Below are 23,176 nucleotides of genomic sequence, written 5' to 3'. Positions count from 1 at the left end.
CTTTGTTAAAAATTTAAGATTCGATCACAAATTGTACGAACTCTGGATAAAAACTATGATATTTAATATTTTTAGAGTTATTTTTTTTTACATTAATAATAGAGTATTTAGTTTCGGGTTTAAAATGTTGTTATGTGCATTTAATTTTTTTATTTTTTTATCGATTTTTTAAATATATTCTAATGAGATGTATCAATCTTCTAATATCATTTATTGTATTTAAAATTTTCATTTACGGCATATTTTTTTTATATTATTTAACTTTTTACTCAAATAAACAAAGAGCTGAGTTTTTTTACATGTTTTATGGTAAATTATTTTGAGAATTTAAAAAAAAAATAAGTTTTAAATTTAATTGTTTTTAATGTCTAATAAGTGGTATGGCATGAAACATTAATGCATTATCTAGGAAATCATTTTTAAGAAATGTAAATACTATAATAAGAATTTGGTATAATTTTGAAAAAATTCCCATTGAAAATTGATAGTCCGAAGAACTTCTGCAAATTAAATAATATGCTTTTATGGTTGATATTTGGAGTTCAACATAAATAAAGCAGGGTCAAAATTCTAGTACAAATTGACCATTCATCAAGCAAATTACTTCAAACTGCAAGTTGTGTTTTAGTTATCTGTTCCAGGTTTTGATTTTTGAACATTGAAGGACAAAAAGAATGATAGGCAGATGGTACAGATTTCCAAAGTGTACTAATTGGGGGCTGTGATCTCATGCCAGATTCATTGTGTTGAAAACCAGTTATAAATAGATTATTATTGGGAAGTCCTAAGTTTCCTTGAAAATAAAAAAGAAAAAATTTTATCTTTATATACTGTGGCCATTCCAATTCTCTATGGCCCTTGATTACTGCCAATGAACCTCTATATAAGCCATAGATTCTGCATTATGTCAAGTCAGTAACTGTATTGAAAAACTCTCAAAAACCCAGTTTTTTACAATAGTGTTTCTGTCATGGCTGCTGCCAGAGTTACCTTGAAGCTTCTGATAGACCAAAAATCCCAAAGAGTTCTGTTTGCAGAAGCTGGCAAAGACTTTGTTGATTTTCTCTTCAACATGCTGTCATTGCCTGTTGGCACTGTCATAAGGCTTCTTACTAAACAAGGAATGGTGGGGTGCCTTGGAAATCTTTATGGCAGCATTGAAAATTTGGATGATACCTACATGCAGTCACCAGCAAACAAAGACACCCTTTTGAAACCTTTAGTTTCTAACTTTGATGCTCGTGTACTTCTTTTGTTGCCTAACATCAACATGCAATCATCAACATCCAACGGCCTTTATAGGTGTCGCAATACCAACCGTCGCATGTATGTGGCAAACGATCCAAAATCTACTTGTCCTTCTTGCGACAATGTTATGAACCAAAACGTAACTTTTGTTTATCCGACCAACAAGGCCTCGTCCTCGGGTGAGGGAGGTTACGTGAAGGGAGTTGTTACTTATATGATCATGGATGATCTGGTGGTGAGGCCTATGTCAACTATTTCTAGTATCACTTTGCTCAACAGTTTCAATGTCAAGGATGTAGGGGTTCTTGAAGAGAGAGTCATTGATATGGGAATGGATGAGGTAAAACATCCCTTTCCTCTAGCTATTAAATTTCAAGTGTGAGACTATTTCTTTTCTTAATAACGTTGGTTTAAACTTGCTTTGTGCAATAGGGAGTGAAATTGCTGAGGGCATCGATGCAGTCCAGGACTGTGCTTACTGAAGTGTTCCTTGGGAAGAAAGTCACTAAGTGATTCTGTCTACTCCATGTCACTTGCATCTATGATTCAGGAAATGCCGGTTGATTTAGATTTGCAGACAATAAGAGACTTAGTGTAGGAGTAGATACTTGTCGGTTTATGCTCAAAGTTCAAAGTTGTAGCATTTCATATAGACTTGTATTGTACTTTTTCTTATGCTAACGTGTGAACAATTTTATTATCTTTAGTGTTCATTAATTTGAGCATTCATTTAGCTAATTAAAAAATACAACGCCCCGAATTAATGACTGGCTAACCATCTTTGAAGCCTTTCAACATTAATTTTTAAGCTTTAATCTATGGTCTAGAAATATATGTGAAGAGTTCCCTTTTAACTCACGTCAGCTCTATCAAGTAGTGGAAAGATATCCCTTGCAACTCATGGCAGCTCTATCTGTCTGAGACCAAATGAAGAAAAGTAGAGGTGTGATATATTTGCTTTGCCATTCTAACTACCGATAGTCCTTGGTTGCTTTCAGTAAGTTTGAAACTCCGCAAAATTTGACAAGACACCCTTTTGAAGCCAATGGTTCTAACTATGCTTGTAATGTAGCAGTCTTGTTTCCAAACATGCAATCATCAAACGTCCAACAACCTTAATAGGTGTAGCTACGGTCACAAAGCCAACTGTCCAAATTTTGTGACAAATGATTCTTAACCAATTTGCCCTGCCTCCAACCATGTTATGACCCAAATCGCGACCGTTGTTAAATCACCAACAAAGCAGGATTCATCCTGTGATGGAGGAGGTTATGTCAGGGGTTATTACTTACATGATCATGGATGATCTGGTTGTTTAACGCAGAATAATACTTTCCATGGCAACCAACAATGTGAGCTTGAAGCATCTGGTAGATACCAAAGGGCAGAGGGTTTTGTTTGCAGAAGCTGGCAAAGATTTTGTTGATTTTCTCTTCTACATGTTCTCTCCAACAGGGCATGGTGGGTTGCATTGGAAACCTTTACGACAGCATAGAAAATTTGACTGATACTTAAAGTTTCAAGCTATCTCGTTGAAACCTAAAGTTTCAACAACAAACAGGGATATCTAGTTGAAACCTAAAGTTTCAAGCTATGGAGCAAATGTAACTCTCTTGTCGCCAAACGTTCAATCATCAACTTCTGGCAGAATTTACCGGTGTTTGAGTACTTATAATGCCAACTGCCGATGTTATTATGAAAATGATCCAACATCTATTTGCCCTACTCACTCTAATGTCACGAACATCCCTGCAACATTTATAAACCCAATCCCCAAAAAAGGTTTCAACTTCATCTGCTGCAAATGAGGATGATTATGGCTTTTTCAAAAACCCTTTTCATCATATATGGAAGACACCGGTCTGTCAGGACAAGGGAAGGAGTTTTCAACTTTTACCCAATCCCACATCGGCTTTCGAAGCCTACAACTGCTATATGGACGCAAATGACTTTGCAAAAGCCGTACCACTAGACCTGGTTTAGCTTCCGCAAAACACTGACACACTAATGGTGCGTATTCGGCTACTTTTAAGTAATAATGGTGCGTATTCGGCTACTTTAAGTAAGAATGTTGGCTCGGCTCGGACTTATCAATCACGTGGATGGCCTTACTTACGTAGGAAACAATAAAACTTCAAATATATTTATTTGGCTTTATAGATTTTAATCATTGTTAAATTCAAAGATGTTTGCAGGAAAAGTGATTCTTTTAGCATGACATTCTTTCATTTCTAACATCAGCTCTAAACTTGCTGTGTGCAATGGGGTGTGAAATTGCTAAAGGCATCGATGCAGTCCAAGACGGTGCCAACTGATGTTTTCCTTGAGAAGAAGATGTTGAAAGCTGTCTTACAGTTGCTTTCGAGCGTTAGGAACTTCTGTTTGATTCTGATTTGCAGAGAGTTTTATGATTCCTAAATGGCATAGCAGGGGATGCTCATTGTTAAGTAGCAGTTCATATGAGAATTGCTATGTGCCTTCTGTTTATCAATGGAGGATTATTTATTGATCTTTATCTGGGTTTTAGAGACTGAAGCTATTTACTAGTAAATCCTTTTATCATTCATTAAGCCATGATTCATTTTTTATTATAGCATCACTTCACTACAACAATCAGTACTTTAAAAAAAAAACAGAAAATATATAGAGTAGGCCTTTGAACTTATGTCCCTGGAACCATTTTTGGGTTAGTATTAATATGGAAGCTTGACAGTAAACATAAGCTGTTTTGTTCTTCCTTGTTCACTTAATTTAGCATTAATGAAACAAGTTTCAGATAGGTCTAGCCCAAATGACTGATTCCATCATCTTTGAAGCCGAAAAACCAGCACCTGTTTCAAAGTATAAAAGGCTTAAACCTTAATTTATATATATACTTCTATAAGTAAACTCTGGGTTTAATCACTTTGAATCCAATTTTAACAAACTTTCAAGTAACATTGAAATATTTGTACAATTGAACCAATGGATTAGTTCCGTTGATTTAAGAGCTACATTTAAAAGTTGATATCTTTCAGATGCAGAGTTCAAATCATACTTATAATCCACCAAGTTCAAAGTTTAGTACTTACAAACTTTTTTCCTATCTTAAAAAAAAAATTAGTACATTTAAAGAATTTAAACCTGGAAATTTGGAGTATCCAACTGGGAAATGGAACATCTTGCCAGTGTTCTTCTAATTGTATTGTCTGCAGATGATTTTGCTTTTCATTTGATATCGAATAGTGAATTCTCTTAATTATTTCATAAAATCAAATTTTAAACCAAGGGTGTCAAAATAAATCTATTGACCATTTTAAGCTATATAACTGAAATCTTCTTAACTTCAATCTTGGGTCTAAATGACAGTACTTTCATTTCTTCAGCTTGAAGGAAAAAAAAGCAGTCTGGTTAAGCCATTCGTGGTACTTGGAAACATGAAACAAAAGTGAAATACCCTTTGTTCAAGACCCTTACAACTTCAAAAGGTGCCAAAAGAGTGAATTATTGAGGGTACTATACTTGAATACCAGGTAATCCTTTTCTGTTTTTAGAGTTAAATGTCACTTATTCAAGAACCTATAGAAATTCAGATTCTTGAAAAAGAATGTACTAGGAAATCCTTTTCCTTTTGCATGTTGCATCAAGCAAATGGCAAACATGATGTGGTGGTAAAAGAATTCATTATGACGTTTTTCTTGCTTTATTTTCATTTTCATTTTCATTAAAGTTCAATGGCTCGCATTTATTAAAAATGGAAGAGCAGAAATTTCTTTTTAGCTCAAAAAAATGCCATTCACCCAACTTTTAATTTTTTCCCTTTTTTTTTTTTTTTTTTCACTTAAAACATTCTATACGGGGGACGATGGACATGTACACGTAAGGTGTCCATGAACACCTGAATATTGAATAATAAGAAAATTTGAAAAAAAAATTTCTTCCACAATCCTCAAAATTTTTCATGAACACCATTTTTATCCATAAAATTGATAAATCCATCAATAATTATATATACACATATATATCGCAAAAAAAAAAAAAAAAAAAGCATCTATCACTTTCTATAGGGTCCTTAAACGCGAAGGAACCATTTATCTGTTTAAGCTTTAGATATTCTTCCCCACGCTCCACCAGGAAAATGTCATGAAGAGAAAAGAGAGAAAATTGAGACCACGAAACCAGCATACCAGAATTGAGCTTGGAACAAGACTCTGTATCAATGGTAGCCACCGAAGGCAAAGTCTTGATATCATTTTTACAATAATGTCAAATACTTAAAAATCTCACACTATACTTCTACAAAACATTTTCTTACAACAGTTTTCAAACGCATGTGTATTTACATATATATATTTCAAGCCAAACAGCACCAAACTACGCCTAATCAGAGTAGTCTGTGTCATTATCAACTGGCCAAGGGTAGTCGTCATAGTCATAAGGTGTTGAACCCTCGCACTTGAATTTAGTGATGAATGAAGCTAACTTTAATATCTCATCATCATCCTCGTCAAAGCCTATGCAGTCGCGGACATCTAAATGGACAAGTTGCTTGCAGCCTTGCAATATTGTCACTAAATTCTCTTGGTACATATGTGCACCTCTAAGAAACAGGTGTGTAATCTTTGGGAGTAAAGTGACAATTGCCATAGCCTCATCTTCCTTAATTAAGGCATTAAAGATACCTAACCCCAAAAGGTTATGGCAGTTGAGGCTGACCTGGGCAAGGACCTCCTTCAAATTGAAGAAACTTCGAAGCAACAAGTACTCCAAGTTCTTGGACTTCTCTATCAGCTCTTGAATAGCGAGTGACTGCTCAAAGCGTATGTCGGCAGGTAGGCCCAGTTGTTTTAAGGCAGAACACCTGGAAAGGAAATTATGAGAAAATTGTTGGGTAAATCCTTGCTTTTTTATTCGTATAAATCCAGCCCTGAATCTGTTATTTGATGTCAAATGAATTCATCTTGAATGGAAAATGCTAACGTGGCTAAAATACTAGATGGCCATGCACATCAGCATTTTCGATCCAAATTAGGTGCATTAGATACCAAATAATAGACTGAATGTTCAATTTCGTAGGGAAGATTAACAATGTTCGAGGAATTAATAAAAAATAATTGTTGCAAAATCGACTCATAATCTAGCATAAAAAACTTACTTATCTGCAACATACTTCAATGCCTCTTCTGAACAGCCTTCTGGGAGAAAAAGGGTAGTAGCATTTCCATGGCTTCGATCCACTATGGACTTTATGAATGCGGTAACAGAGAATTTCTTAATTTGATATGTATCCATCAATCTTTCTCGAAATGTATAATCCAAATCAAACCGATCATCTTTAATTTTAGGAAAAATCAGAGTCTTCCAGCACATAGGATTAAGGCTGGCTCTATGCCATGACTTGCACACAAAAGGTACATACAACAGCAGTGACTCCATGCCCACTCTTCCAAGCACATTGATCAAACAATCTGTTTCCATATCCTCCCAATTTCTTTATTGTTCTATATCTATTTAAGTAACAAATAGAAAGTTGTTTAATTTTATAATTAACCAGAAGAGGACTAAATCTAAAATTACTATCCCATAATGTGTAATATTGCAGGGTTATACAATTAAATAATATGTATTATAATTATGTATTACAATTAACTAGTCTAACTTATAGTAACAGTACTGTCTTTGGATTGAGAGAAACATAAAAGTAAAAAAAAAGGCTAAATGGTAACAAAAATCCTTGAACTATAATTAAATAGTCATCAAGCTCTTATTTTTTTTATTGCAATTGATCAATCTCTCTAACATTTAAAAAAAAAAGAAAATTGAACAAATCCATATTGGGCACAAAACCTATATCCGGCACTCACCTTGAACTCGAAAATATATATGTATATATATGAACTCAGGGCATGCATATCTCTACAAATTCATACAACTAAGGTCAAAAACTAAATATCTTTGGTGCAATACTCATACAATTCAAAATCATGTCAGTAAATTTAGTATTACATACATATCTCCAAAAGGCCATACCATATTGAGTAATTTATTTGTGCATTTCTTCCCTGAAGATTCAATCGATTATATTTTTCAATATGATCCAAAGCATCCTTTTATCAAATGTCAGATTCTAGTAACCACCAACCTCAACAAAAATTGAATGAAATGATTTGTTTGGTCTAATAATTCCCACATCATAACATAGCTCTAATATTAATTCTAATAACAAATCTCTAATCATTTGCATAACAATTACAGAAATGGTATGCATCATCAAAAGATTCCAACTCCATACCTTCAACCCTTTCCTCAGTATCATTTGTTGCATCACTTGGTTGGCTATGTTGAAATAATAGCTCATTATCAAGTAAACCATCCATCTAAATTTGCAAAATAAGTACAGGCGATTAGTATTAATATATAAAAGATGTTTAAAATTTAAAGTTATCCAAGAAAAGTTCATAATTTAGCTCAAGTGAATCTTAGATGAATTCAAGGGAAAGTGAAGCAACAAGCTATTATTACCAAGAATTACTTGGTTTTTCTAAATAAATGCTCTATGCCTCTATTATTTTATTTACTATTATTAGGCTTTCATATTTTTCTAAAGCAACAGCCTTTTTTTAAATAGAATTGAAAAAAAAAAAGAAAAAGAAATGATTAAAAAAAAACCTTGTATGAGAAAGAAAAATAACGTACCCTTTCACCGAAAAATTCCTCCCTATTGAGGTTGTTAATGGTGGTGGTTTGGATTAGCGGAAGGTGAGTAGAGGCTGTGGTGGTTTGAGGGTGCAGTTTGGCCAAGGTGCTGTCGGCTTCAGATGATGATGGTGATAGATAGATAGATAGATAGATAGATAAATGTTGGAAATTGTGTAAGTTTATTCGATTCTAGACCATTTTTATACTGGCTATGGTTGAAGGGTCAGATTCTTCTATGGCTCGATCAACTGCATTAAAGTGTTTTCAATTTGGTTTGCCTTTTTAAGAATATTAAAGTAATGATTTTAGAAAATATTAATATTAAATGTTTTAATGTTATATAGTATTAAAAATAAATATTTTTAATATTTCAATTATAATTGTTTTGAGTGTTTTGAGGTGTGAAGTTGAGACTTTTACACATTGTATACTGAAGCTTAATGCAGCTTCTTGCCCTTTATGGTCCAGTGCCTTTTGAAGGTCTGTTGGGTAAACACTTGCATACCTTCTGCATTTGAAGGTCTATTTAGGGTTTTTTAACTATAGTAATGTCCAAGTAGGATGGCCAAAAACTAGTTTTCTTACCTTTCTCTTTGGTTTTTTTTTTTTTTAAAAAGATGATTTTGTTGCAGGTTGTTCATTGAATGTTTTTTTTGTTGGACCTAAAACAATAAACACAATAATACATAAGTAATATATCGTAATAAACTCACATAAATAAATAACAATAAAAAATACAAGAAAAACAAAAGCACATCAAGATTTACGTGAAAAACCTTCAAGTATAAAGAAAAAAACCACGGATCATCAGAAAAATTTCCACTATCAAATAATAGATATACAAAGTTCTTTTCTAGCTAAAATTAGAGATAATCAACAACTAGAGAGACAATTGAAGAAATCTTTCCAAATAGGTGACTCAATAAATACACCATAGATTTATTTCTAGAGAGCTTCAAACTCGACATTTACTGTTCAGAATGTAAAACTCTGAATCATAAACCTACTGATAAAATTTCAGCTCAATCAGACCACGGATCGACTTTCGTTTAACCAACTTTTCCTTTTTTTTTTCTCTTTTTATTTTTTCTGGCTTTTTTTTTTTCTCTTCTTGGTTTACGACACCACCTTAAAACAACCTCACTTCTTTTTATTAAGTAGCTAGGGCTCTGTGTAAAAAGAAAGACTAAGACCTATGGCCTTTGATTGGTCCAAAACCAATTACATTGGACTGGATCCCATTTTCCTAATAATTTCCCTTTTCAACCCCATTAAGGAGAGATTCATCACCATAGCAGTTTCATTTAGAACTTACCTTGACTAAAGAACTCATTCCAGCCAAGTTACTATAGAGTTCAAGCTTCTCTGTGGAAAGTATCTTAGTCAACATATTTATTACATTTTCATCAGTATGAATTTTTTTCAACAGCATTTATTGTTCCTCAATCACTTAACATAACCAGTGATATCTAACATTAATGTGCTCATTCTAGCATGATACATGACATTCTTACTCAAATCTAAAGCATTCTGGCTATCACAAAATACCACATACTCTTTCTGATTCAACCTCAATTTAAGAAAAAATGTTTCATTCAAAGCATTTCTTTACCTACTTCAGTTGCTGCAATATACTTAGCCTTTGTAGTTGACAAAGCAACACATTTATGTAACTTAGACTGCTAAGACATAGCTCCTCTTACAAAAGTGAACAAATACCATGAAGTAAATTTTTTACTATCAAGATCACCTGTCATATTAGCATTAGTAAACTCTTTTACAACTGGTTGTAAAACTCCATAACTCAAGCACATTTTTTAAGTGCCTCTCAAATATCTAAAAATTCATTTCACTACTTTTCAATGAATTTTTTTTTATTAGAAAGAAATCTGTTCACTACATCAACTACATGAGCAATGTCGAGCCGTGTACATACCATAAGATACATTAAAGAGTCGATTACAAAAAAATAATGAATATTGGACATAGCTAGTTGATTTTCCTTAGATATTAAACAAGATTTCTTACTCAGATGAAAATGATTAGTAAGTGGACTGCTAATTAATTTAGCATATTGCATGTTGAATCTATTAAGCACTCATTCAACATACTTTTTTCTGTGACAACCATAACTTTCTAACTTTTTTATCCTAGATAATGTCCATATCGAAAATCTGCTTTATTGGACCTAAATCTTTCATGTCAAAAGACTTAGACAATTGTTCTTTCAACTTACAAATCATACTAGCATCTTATCCCATAATCAACATATCATCAACATATAATAAAAGAATAATGAAGTTACCATCAAAATTTTTTTTAACATACAATAAGGATCCGCTATCATTTTTTTATAGTTGTGACTCACCATAAAAGAATCAAACTTCTTGTATCATTATCGTAAAGCTTGTTTCAAGCCATACAAGCTTTTTTTTCAATTTACAAACTAAGTGCTCTTTCTTTTTAACTTCAAAACCCTTAGGCTGATTCATATAAATGTCTTTCTGCAAGTCACCATGTAAGAATGCAGTTTTAACATCAAGTTACTCAAACTCAAGATTCGAACAAGCTGCTAATCTCAGTACTACTTGAATGAAACTCATCTTCATAACTGGAGAGAAGATCTTATCAAAATCTATGCCTGGTTTCTGAGAAAAATCTTTCACCACCAATCGAGCTTTGTACCTCATTAGCTTATCACCATCTTTTTTCAACTTGAACACCAATTTATTTTTCAATGGCCTCTTTCCTTTTAAAAGTTTAACAAGATCATAAATACCATTTTTTCACAATGACTCAATCTCTTCTTTTATTACTTTTAACTAGTTCTTTTTATTCGAAAGAGTTTACACATTTTAGAAGCTCTTTGGCTCCCCCTTATTGGTAACTAAAATAAAATCTGAACTTGGATACCTGGTAGATGGCCTATGTTCTCTAGTATATCTCCTAAGCTGAGATTTTATATCACCTGATGCTGAAGGTAGTTTCCCTTGCTCAACACTCTCAGGTAGAGATGATTGTTCTCTCTACTTAAAACTGATTGTATTTGACTTATCACTAACTGTGACTGGTTCATTCATATTCTCAAGTTTTATTTCTTGTTCATTTCCACCATCTGTGGCTCTTTCCTATGAAACCTTTGTCTGTGTTAAAATATTATACTCAATAGTAACCTATGTAGTCTTCTTATTTTTCTTAAAATCTGCTATGGTTTCTTTTTCATGAAAGACTATATCTCTATTTCTAACTGTCTTTTTCTTCACTAGATCCCATACCCTATAGCCAAATTCTTCATCATCATATCCTACAAACATACACTGTGTGGTTTTACTGTCAAGCTTTGACTTTTGTTCTTTCAGCACATGCGTGAATGCTTTACACTTGAAAACTTTCAAATAAAAGTATGAAGCATCTTTCCCTGTCCACACTCTTTCTAGAATGTCAAAGCCCAAAGAAACTGATGGTGATCTGTTAAGCAAATAATAAGCTGTGTTGACTGCTTCACCTCAAAATGGCTTTGGTAATTTTGTCATCTTCAACATACATCTGACTTTTTTGACAATGGTGCAGTTCATCCTTTCAGCTACACCATTATGCTATGGTGTTTCAAGTTTTATCATCTTATGCCTGATCCCATACTTTGAACAATACTCTTCAAAGTCTTTGGATATGTATTCCCCACCATTATCAGTCCGAATACACTTTAAAGACGATCATGTCATCTTTTCCACTATGGTATGAAATTTTTAAAAATACTGTAATACTTGACTTTTGTTTGTCAACATATACATCCAAGTTTTACTGAAACATCATAAATAAAAGTAACAAAATACTACTACCACCTAATGACTCAACCTCAATGAGACCACATATGTCAACATAAATTAATTCTAATATATTTTCTTTTCTCTGAGAATTCTTATGAAAAAAACTCTATGACGCTTACCAAATAAATAATAATCACATGAATCGAGAGACATACCTTTGGTGAAGAGAATGAGAGACTATCTTGTCAAAACTTGTAACCCCTTCTCACTAATGTATGCCAGCCTCTTGTGCCACAAGTTTGCTAAATTATCATCCTCAACAGCATTTATTTGGTTACTATTTAATTGCATTCATGTCTTATACATTGTGTAGCATAATTTTTTCCTTGCAACTATCATAGATCATTTGAGAAGCTTTCACTACCCATTCTTTTGTCGACTCTCATATCCCTCCTTAACAAAGATATTAATAGCAAGCAAGTTCATTATAATATTTGAAATGTGTCTAACATCCTTCAAAGTCAACATGCAGCTTGTAATAGTTTGTACAATAATATCCCAAATCCTAACAATTTATGACACACTCTTGTTTCTAATCTTGCTGCAACCAAAGTCTCTTACTTTGTAAGTTGTAAACAACTCTCTTTTAGGAACATAATGATATGTCACTCTTATGTCAACTATCCACTTAGTACCAGGATCACCAACATGATTACAATCACCATATGTACAAATCAAAGTAATTGAATCACTATTTGAATTCATTATTGCAACATTGTCATCATCTGAACTTTTGTCTTTCTCATCTTTTTGCTCTTGCTTCAAGATTTTACAATGTCGTTTTATATAACTTGCCTTACGACAATGGAAATACTTTTTTTTATCTCTGGACCTAGATTTATGTTTACACTTACTACGATCTTTTGAGTTCTGACATCTGACGATGTTTCTACCCTTGTTCTATATGATCAGAGTTTGATTCTCAGAGTCTACATCTTTTTACCTTGCTTCTTCATTAAGCATATTATCTTTTACTATTTCTAATGTTACATTATAATCAAGAGCTGAATTGAGAACAGTTACAACTAGAGCATTCCAGTTGTTTGGCAATAAACCTAAAAGAAATAATGCCTTCATTTCATCATTCATCTTAAGCTTTATAGTAGTTATCCGATTAAATATATCTTAAAAATTACTCAAGTGTTTTGTAATCGATCATCCATCCCTGTGTTGTAGAGTTGTAAGCTTTTTAACAAGCATAACTTTATTCATTATCTTTTTCTCTCATACAATGCTATCAATTTTTTTCAAAGAATGTGGGCATTTGTCTCCTACACTACATGATGGAACACACTGATATCAATCCATTTTTTGATTGTAGCTAGCTTTTTTCTGCCTGACTTCTTTCAGCTTTCATATTTCATATCTGCTGGTTTAGCCGAATCATCCAATACTGGCTCATACAAATCTTTGCAGTATAAATGATCTTTCATCATAGGCTTTCAAATTGAATAATTTGATGCCATTAATTTTGTCATGAAACTTGTATCACCCTCCATTATCTCTAACAAAATTTACTTTTGTCTTGGGTTGCTTCTGTATTGATGTTTCAAAACAATCTTTGCTCTGATATCACTTGTTGGGCCTGAAGCAATAAATACAACAATGCATAAGTAATATATTGCAATAAACCCACAGTAATAGACAACAATCAATAATCAACAATGATGAAAAATAAAACACACCAAGATTTACGTGAAAAACCCTCCAGTGTATAGGGAAAAACTATAGATCACCAGAAAAATCTCTACTATCAAATAATAATATACAAAGTTCTTCTCTAGCTAAAACTAGAGCTAATCAACAACTAGAGAGATAATTGGAAAAATTTCTCCAAATAGGTGACTTAACAAATACATCATGGATTTGTTCCTATAGAGTTTCAAACTCGATCTTCACCGTTCAGAATGTAGAACTCTGAATTATAAACCTGCTGATAAAGTCTTAGCTCAATCGGATCACAGATCGACTTTCGTTCAATCAACTCTTCCTTTTTCTTTTTTCCTGGCTTTTCTTCTTTCTCTTCTTGGTTTGGGACACTACCTTAAAACAACCCCACCTCTTTTTATTAAGTAGCTAGAGCTCTGTGTAAAAAAAAAGACCAAAACCCATGGCTTTTGATTGGTCTAAAACCAATTACATGGGCTGAACCGCATTTTCGTAACACTTTTATACTTTAATCATTGTACAATGAGCTGCAAAATATTAAAAATTTTACTCAGCAAATTTACCCTTCCTTGTTTTACCCTCATCTTTGTGAATGTATAGCTTGTTTCACAATGTATCTATGATGTTTGCACTTTGCAGAGAACTGGTTTTTTGGAAAAGATGGCATGGCAATTCACCTGGTTGTATAGCACCACAATACCATCGAAACCGATAATCATTTGTTTCGACAGACTTTTATTGTATATTCAGTGTTATTAGAGTCAAATGCTGAAATCTAGTTCCAATCGAAATAGATACACTGTAATTTCTCTTCTGCGGGCTTGGTACTTTTTATTTTTCTAATTCTCATAACTGTTCAATTCAAAACTTTCTTTGAAGGCAGTTTCTAACAGGATCTTTCCAAGGCAAATGCTGGATTCCAAAACTGGATCTCATTTTCTTCTTCTTATTTTCATTTATAATATTTGTTAATGTTATCTAGAGCAATATTTCAGGGTTCTTTAATTAAATGAACTTAATAAAGTTCGTTAATGTCTGATTCATTTACATCTCTAATTTTATAATTTTTTTGACCTGGTGGGAAAAAAAAAAGAGAACAAGATTAGGTCCTTTGAGTTATTACCTTTGCAGTAACAGATTCGACTAATCTTTAGTCATTGGGTTGATTTGTAGTGGAAGATTATCCTAATAAAAGAAACTCCATTAATGCTATATGGCAGTACAAACTATAGATGGACTACTAGAAAGTCAGAAGTATCTTCAGTGAATGTTCATTTTGTCCATTCCAATTCTCTTATTAAGTTAATATCTGCTGGAAAAACCTCTATATAAGTAAGGCAGTAACTGGAACGAGGATCCACTGAAATTCCTACAGTTCATACAGACTGTTACTATCCATGGCATCCATCACCTCCACAACAAGTGTGAGGTTGAAGCTTCTGGTTGATATAAAAGGCCAGAGGGTAAAGATTTTGTTGATTTTCTGTTGTCATTGCCGGTTAGCATTGTTAAAGGCTGCTTACAAAACAGGGCATGGTGGGTTGCCATGGAAACCTTTGCCAGAGCATTGAAAATATGCTTGATACTTACATTGAGCCTACAACAAACAAGGATACCCATGGAGTAAATGGACCTCTCTTGTTGCCAAACATTCTATCATAAAAAACTGGCAACTTTTATCGGTTCAGTAATACAAGTAACAGTTTATCCAAAAAAAAAACGAAAAAAACAACAAAAATACATCCTTCAGTCATGTCAAATGTTATACCTATATTGCAAATGATTCAACATCAACCTGTCATTGTCAACTGTTATGTCAAATGTTCCTTTAAAGAGGCCATCACCTGCGCTGCAACATCTGTAAAACCCCCCAAAAAAGGTTTCAGCTTCATTTGCTGCAAATGAGGGTGGCTATATTAAAGGAGTTGTCACTTATATGATCATGGATGATCTGGTGGTAAGCCCCCTTGTCAACTATTTCAAGTATAACTGCTATGCTTAACAAGTTGAATGATAAAGAGGTTGGGGCTTTGAAAGAGAGTGATTGATGTAGCCATGAATGATGCGAGCATCGTTATCCCATTTTGTGGCCTAAATCTTTAACCCTTCTTTCATTGCTTTGGTTTAGATTTTGTTTCAGGGTGTGGAATTACTTAAGGCATTGCGGCAGTCTAAGTCTGTGCTTACTGACGTATTCCTTACCCAAAAGGCATTGCTGCAGTTGTTCCAAATGCTTGATGCTTCTGCTGCTGCTGCTTTAATTGGTGGTCTCTTTACAAATTACAAGTGCTTGCTATTTTGATGTAGAGACATGGTTGTTAAATATGTTGATTGGTCAAGTTTTTTTTTGTTAGTGTTATAATCTATTATATTATCATATTAATATTGTTTTGAAATAATTGTGGTTTGGAATTGGACAACTCGACCTTTTCCAATTGCAGTGCTAAACTTGGTAATGTAAAGAGCTTGCACAAGCCAACCAAAAGGCTTTCAACAACCCTTTTCATCATATAAAGTTTCATCATGAAAATGATAGTTTCAAGAAGAAATACTTCAATGAGGGAATGGAAGCAATGCTGTAGAGTTTAAGATGCTGTATTTTGTAAAATAGTACCACAAAAGTGGAGAGTTGCAGGTTTTAAGAGTAGAAGATAGAGAAGAGAAGAATCCCATACTTCAAAGTAAACAGCAAGCGCAACCCAATTGACTTCAATAAATAAAGCGGAGATGAACGTGATAGACTCACGGAGCCGTGCGGTGGGCACAGAGCGAACTATTCTTTCGCCTTTTACTAAAGAATACCGTGTGCTCGCCGCTAAAAGCGGCATACGCTAATTTCTGGAGGGCTGATTCAAGTTTGAGTTAGCCCATCAATTCTGAGTATAAATTTGTTTGTAAAATTAATTCTACGGTTTAAATTTTAATGTTACAAGGAGGGGAAAGATTTTCTTTAAAATTAAGATTCTAAAATATAATGGAAAATTTGATAAATTAAATGAGTTGTTTTATCTTTATTTTTATCAAATGTTCATGTAAGTTTAAAATTTAATAGGGGCAGAATAGAAGGTTGGACTCAAATTATGAACGAAATATAAAGTAGTCTTATTTGCAATGGATCTTTACTCCTTGATAACTGCCACAGAAAAATTCTCTGAAAAGTCCCATTTCTTCATTCAATAATGTTTAGTCATGACTTCCAACATTTTACCCAGTAGTATCTCCTGCTGAAAAAATCTTTTCACTATCATTGTAATTTCAATGTTTGCAGCCTAAATTTTTAAAATGGCTGTTAGTTTCCCACGTCAACTTCCATCCCACATCGTTGAATATTGAAGTCACCGGTCAGGATTAGGGAAGGAATTTTGAGTTTTTACCCAACCCCACATTGTTTTTTGTAAGCAGTCACTCGTAGCCTTCGCCGGAGCGTGTCGGGCCATTTTTATTTATTTATTTATTTACCTTTCATCACTGCCAATAAAACATAAGGTTTAAATTATTTTATTTTATTTTATTTTTTGTTTTCGGCCTAACGTTTACATTTGTTTTTTTTATTATTATTTTGTACACTAATGAGTGTTTTTAAATTTTACAAAAATAAGATTAAAATATTTTTATGCGTAATTTTATTTATCATCTTTATCTATTAATTTCTTTCAATATGCTTTAGTGAAATAAGTATTAATTTTTTAACTTTGTTAAAAATATAAGATTCGATCACAAATTGTAAGAACTCTGGATAAAAACTATGATATTTAATATTTTTAGAATTATTTTTTTCTACATTAATAATAGAGTATTTAGTTTCGGGTTTAAAATGTTGTTATGTGCATTTAATTTTTTTATTTTTTTATCGATTTTTTAAATACATTCTAATGAGATGTGTCAATCTTCTAATATCATTTATTATATTTAAAATTTTCATTTACGGGATATTTTTTTTATATTATTTAACTTTTTACTCAAATAAACAAAGAACTCAGTTTCTTACATGTTTTATGGTAAATTATTTTGAGAATTTAAAAAAAATAATAAGTATTAAATTTAATTGTTTTTAATGTCTAATAAGTGGTATGGCATGAAACATTAATGCATTATCTAAGAAATCATTTTTAAGAAATGTAAATACTATAATAAGAATTTGGTATAATTTTGAAAAAATTCCCATTGAAAATTGATAGTCTGAAGAACTTATGCAAATTAAATAATATGCTTTTATGGTTGATATTTGGAGTTCAACATAAATAAAGCAGGGTCAAAATTCTAGTACAAATTGACCATTCATCAAGCAAATTACTTCAAACTGCAATGTGTGTTTTAGTTATCTGTTCCAGGTTTTGATTTTTGAACATTGAAGGACAAAAAGAATGATAGGCAGATGGTACAGATTTCCAAAGTGTACTAATTGGGGGCTGTGATCTCATGCCAGATTCATTGTGTTGAAAACCAGTTATAAATAGATTATTATTGGGAAGTCCTAAGTTTCCTTGAAAATAAAAAAAAAAAAATTTTTGTCTTTATATACTGTGGCCATTCCAGTTCTCTATGGCCCTTGATTACTGCCAATGAACCTCTATAGAAGCCATAGATTCTGCATTATGTCAAGGTAGTAACTGTATTGAAAAACTCTCAAAAACCCAGTTTTTTACAATAGTGTTTCTGTCATGGCTGCCACCAGAGTTACCTTGAAGCTTCTGATAGACCAAAAATCCCAAAGAGTTCTGTTTGCAGAAGCTGGCAAAGACTTTGTTGATTTTCTCTTCAACATGCTGTCATTGCCTGTTAGCACTGTCATAAGGCTTCTTACTAAACGAGGAATGGTGGGGTGCCTTGGAAATCTTTACGACAGCATTGAAAATTTGGATGATACCTACATGCAGTCACCAGCAAACAAAGACACCCTTTTGAAACCCATAGTTTCTAACTTTGCTGCTCATGTACCTCCCTTATTGACTAACATCAACATGCAATCATCAACATCCAACGGCCTTTACAGGTGTAGCTACGGTCACAATACCAACTGTCGCATGTATGTGGCAAACGATCTAAAATCTACTTGTCCTTCTTGAAACAATGTTATGAACCAAAACGTAACTTTTGTTAATCCGACAAACAAGGCCTCGTCCTCAGGTGAGGGAGGTTACGTGAAGGGAGTTGTTAACTTATATGATCAGGGATGATCTGGTTGTGAGGCCTATGTCAACTATTTCTAGTATCACTTTGCTCAACAAGCTCAATGTGAAGGATGTAGGGGTTCTTGAAGAGAGAGTCATTGACATGAGAATGGATAAGGTAAAGCATCCTTCTTCTCTTGCTATTAAATGAATTACATTTATCTGACCTTTAGATTACAATTATCGAAAAAATACACAGAATTTTGTTGTCCTATATTTTAAGTCTGCACTTAATTTTTTACAGGGAAAGTAGATTTTTAAGTGTGACATTCTTTAATTGTTAATAACATTGGCTTAAACTTCCTTTGTGCAATAGGGAGTGAAATTGCTGAGGGCATCGATGGAATCCAGGACGGTGCTTACTGAAGTGTTCCTTGGGAAGGTGTCCAAGTGATTCTGTTTACTACATGTCACTTGCATCTGTGATTCAGGAAATGCTGGTTGATTTAGATTTGCAGACAATAAGAGTCTTGGTGTAGGAGTAGATGCTTGTCGGTTTATGCTCAAAGTTCAAAGTTGTACCAGTTCATATAAACTTGTATTGTACTTTTTCTTATGTTGATGTATGAACAATTTTATTATCTTTAGTGTTCATTAATTTGAGCGTTCATTTAGCTAATTAAAAAATACAACGCCCCGAATTAATGACTGGTTAATCATCTTTGAAGCCTTTCAACATTAATTTTTAAGCTTTAATCTATGGTCCGAGAAATATATGTGAATAGTTCCCTTTTAACTCATATCAGCTTGTTAGTGTGTAAGTGGTTGAAGCAACTAGGTATGGTATTTCTACTGGCACTTTATAACAGGTTCTGCCATCTTATCAGTTTAAGTAATATGATGGATCTGTGCATGGGGATCCATACTGTTAGGCAAACAATTTTTGTAGTAGTTAAACAAACTTTTGTATTTTTTAAGCCTATAAATTAATGAAATGAAGCTCATGATCTGCAGAGCCAATTTACTTCAAGTGACAGATTAGTTTCTTCTGTTTTTTTTGTTCTTCCTCTGCTCTAAATCCTTCACAGCTCTATTAAGTAGTGGAAAGATATCCCTTGCAACTCATGGCAGCTCTATCTGTCTGAGACCAAATGAAGAAAAGTAGAGGTGCGATATATTTGCTTTGCCATTCTAACTACCAATAGTCCTTGGTTGCTTTCAATAGTTTTGAAACTCCGCAAAATTTGATAAGACACCCCCCTTTTGAAGCCTATGGTTTCTAACTATGCTTCTAATGTACCTGTCTTGTTTCCAAACATGCAATCATCAAACGTCCAACAACCTTAATAGGTGTAGTAGCTACGGTCACAAAGCCAACTGTCCAAATTATGTGACAAATGATTCGAAACTAATTTGCCCTGCCTGTAACCATGTTATGACCCAAATCGCGACCGTTGTTAATTCACCAACAAAGCAGGATTCATCCTTTGATGGAGGAGGTTATGTCAGGGGTTATTACTTACATGATCATGGATGATCTGGTTGTTTCACCCAGAATAATACTTTCCATGGCAACCAACAATGTGAGCTTGAAGCATCTGGTAGATACCAAAGGGCAGAGGTTTTGTTTGCAGAAGCTGGCAAAGATTTTGTTGATTTTCTCTTCTACATGTTCTCTCCAACAGGGCATGGTGGGTTGCCTTAGAAACCTTTACGGCAGCATAGAAAATTTTACTGATACTTAAAGTTTCAAGCTATCTTGTTGAAACCAAAAGTTTCAGCAACAAACAAGGATATCTCGTTGAAACCTAAAGTTTCAAGCTATGGAGCAAATGTAACTCTTTTGTCGCCAAACATTCAATCATCAACTTCTGGCAGAATTTACCGGTGTTCTTCTAATGCCAACTGCCGATGTTATTATGAAAATGATCCAACATCTATTTGCCCTACTCACTCTAATGTTATGAACATCCCTGCAACATTTGTAAACCCAATCCCCAAAAGAAGTTTCAACTTCATCTGCTGCAAATGAGGATGATTATGGCTTTTTCAAAAACCCTTTTCATCAATACATAGAAGACACCGGTCTGTCAGGACAAGGGAAGGAGTTTTCAACTTTTACCCAATCCCACATCGGCTTTCGAAGCCTACGACTAGTATATATGGACGCAAATGACTTTGCGAAAGCCGTACCACTAGACCTGGTTTAGCTTCCACAAAACACTGACACACTAATGGTGCGTATTCGGCTACTTTTGAGTAAGAATGTTGGCTCGGCTCGGACTTATCAATCACGTGGATGGCTTTACTTACATATGAAACAATAAAACTTCAAATATATTTATTTGGCTTTGCAGATTTTAATCATTGTTAAATTCAAAGATGTTTGCAGGAAAAGTGATTCTTTTATCATGGCAATCTTTCATTTCTAACATCAGCTTTAAACTTGCTGTGTGCAATGGGGTGTGAAATTGCTAAAGGCATCGATGCAGTCCAAGACGGTGCTAACTGATGTTTTCCTTGAGAAGAAGATGTTGAAAGCTGTCTTACAGTTGCTTTTGAGCGTTAGGAACTTCTGTTTGATTCTGATTTGCAGATAGTTTTATGATTCCTAAATGGCATAGTAGGGGATGCTCATTGTTAAGTAGCAGTTCATATGAGAATTGCTATGTGCCTTCTGTTTATCAATGGAGGATTATTTATTGATCTTTATCTGGGTTTTAGAGACTGAAGCTATTTACTAGTAAATCCTTTTATCATTCATTAAGCCATGATTCATTTCTTTATTATAGCATCACTTCACTACAACAATCAATACTTTAAAAAAAAAAAAAAGAAAATATATAGAGTAGGCCTTTGAACTTATATCCCTGGAACCATTTTTGGGTTAGTATTAATATGGAAGCTTGACAGTAAACATAAGCTGTTTTGTTCTTTCTTGTTCTCTTAATTTAGCATTAATGAAACAAGTTTCAGATAGGTTTAGCCCAAATGACTGATTCCATAATCTTTGAAGCCGAAAAACCCGCACCTGTTTCAAAGTATAAGAGGTTTAAACCTTAATTTATATAAGTAAACTCTGGGTTTAATCATTTTGAATCCAATTTTAACAAACTTTCAAGTAGCATTGAAATATTTGTACAATTGAACCAATGGCTTAGTTCGATTGATTTAAGAGCTACATTTAAAAGTTGATATCTTTTAAATTCGTGCGAAGTTCAAATCGTACTTACAATCTACTAATTTTAGAATTTAAATTTTAGTACTTATAACTTTTTTTTTATCTAAAAAAAAAGTACATTTAAAGAATTTAAACCTGGAATTTGGAGTATCCAACTGAGAAATGGAACATCTTGCCCGTGTTCTTCTAATTGTATTGTCTGCAGATGATTTTGCTTTTCAATTGATATCGAATAGTGAATTCTCTTAATTATTTCATAAAATCAATTTTTAAACCACGCTGTCAAAATAAATTGATTGACCATTTTAAGCTATATAACTGAAATCTTCTTGACTTCAGTCTTGGGTCTAAATGACAGTACTTTCATTTCTTCAGCCTGAAGGAAAAATAGCAGTCTGGTTAAGCCGTTCGTGGTACTTGGAAACATGAAAGAAAAGTGAAATACCCTTTGTTCAAGACCCTTACAACTTCAAAAGGTACCAAAAGAGTGAATTATTGAGGGTACTATACTTGAATACCAGGTAATCCTTTTCTGTTTTAAAAGTTAAATGTCATTTGTTCAAGAACCTATAGAAATTCAGATTCATGGAAAAGAATGTACTAGGAAATCCTTTTCCTTTTGCATGTTGCATCAAGCAAATGGCAAACATGATGTGGTGGTAAAAGAATTCATTATGACGTTTTTCTTGCTTTATTTTCATTTTCATTAAAGTTCAATGGCTCGCATTTATTAAAAATGGAAGAGCAGAAATTTCTCTTTAGCTCAAAAAAATGCCATTCACCCAACTTTTAATTTTTTTCCTTTTTTTTTTTTCACTTAAAACATTCTATATGGGGGACGATGGACATGTACACGTAAAGTGCCCATGAACACCTGAATATTGAATAATAAGAAAATTTGAAAAAAAAATTTCTTCCACATCTTCAAAATTTTTTCATGAACACCATTTTTATCCATAAAATTGATAAATCCATCAATAATTATATATACATATATATATATATATTATAAATGAAGGCAAAAAAAAAAAAGAAAAAGGAATCTGTCACTTTCTATAGGGTCCTTAAACGCGAAGGAGCCATTTATCTGTTTAAGCTCTAGATATTCTTCTCCACACTCCACCAGGAAAATGTTATGAAGAGAAAAGAGAGAAAATTTAGACCACGAAACCATCATACCAGAATTAAGCTTGGAACAAGACTCTGTATCAATGGTAGCCACCGAAGGCAAAGTGTTGATATCATTTTTACAATAATGCCAAATACTTAAAAATCTCACACTATGCTTCTACACAACATTTTCTTACAACAGTTTTCAAACGCATGTGTAATTTACATATATATATTTCAAGCCAAACAATACCAAACTACGCCTAATCAGAGTAGTCGGTGTCATTATCAACTGACCAAGGGTAGTCGTCATAGTCATCACGTCTTGAACCCTCGCACTTGAATTTAGTGAT

General features: G+C 33.3%; 2 protein-coding genes, 1 non-coding gene and 3 pseudogenes across 3 annotated transcripts; 5 read left to right on the top strand and 1 right to left on the bottom strand.

Annotated features, from left to right (window-relative positions):
• The first annotated feature begins 790 nt into the window (after positions 1 to 790).
• LOC149513334 (uncharacterized) lies at positions 791 to 1,761 on the top strand. Its single transcript, XM_089748343.1, has 2 exons — positions 791 to 1,588; positions 1,681 to 1,761. Exons 1-2 carry the CDS (start codon positions 971 to 973, stop codon positions 1,759 to 1,761), a joined length of 699 nt encoding a protein of 232 aa, XP_089604469.1. The 5' UTR covers positions 791 to 970.
• Positions 1,762 to 2,206: 445 nt separating this feature from the next.
• Positions 2,207 to 15,723, top strand: LOC149513332 (uncharacterized; annotated as a pseudogene).
• LOC149513333 (putative F-box/LRR-repeat protein 23) lies at positions 5,367 to 7,106 on the bottom strand. Its single transcript, XM_089748342.1, has 2 exons — positions 6,383 to 7,106; positions 5,367 to 6,088 (listed from the first exon to the last, which is right to left on the bottom strand). The coding sequence occupies exons 1-2, from the start codon at positions 6,703 to 6,705 to the stop codon at positions 5,608 to 5,610; spliced, it is 804 nt and encodes a 267-aa protein (XP_089604468.1). The 5' UTR covers positions 6,706 to 7,106; the 3' UTR covers positions 5,367 to 5,607.
• Positions 15,724 to 16,169: 446 nt separating the features above from the next.
• Positions 16,170 to 16,285, top strand: LOC149513331 (U5 spliceosomal RNA). Its single transcript, XR_016330539.1, has one exon. It is a non-coding gene; the product is annotated as a U5 spliceosomal RNA (small nuclear RNA).
• Positions 16,286 to 18,082: 1,797 nt separating this feature from the next.
• LOC149513330 (uncharacterized) lies at positions 18,083 to 19,071 on the top strand (annotated as a pseudogene).
• A 776-nt stretch (positions 19,072 to 19,847) lies between these two features.
• On the top strand, positions 19,848 to 21,244 carry LOC149513329 (uncharacterized; annotated as a pseudogene).
• Positions 21,245 to 23,176: the final 1,932 nt, after the last annotated feature.

Source organism: Durio zibethinus, chromosome 19 (genome assembly GCF_047325235.1).
Source record: "Durio zibethinus cultivar Kanyao isolate XHJ-2024 chromosome 19, ASM4732523v1, whole genome shotgun sequence".
Lineage (NCBI taxonomy): Eukaryota > Viridiplantae > Streptophyta > Magnoliopsida > Malvales > Malvaceae > Durio > Durio zibethinus.
Note: the sequence above shows the minus strand (reverse complement) of the source record. Positions and strands in the feature narration are given on the sequence as shown.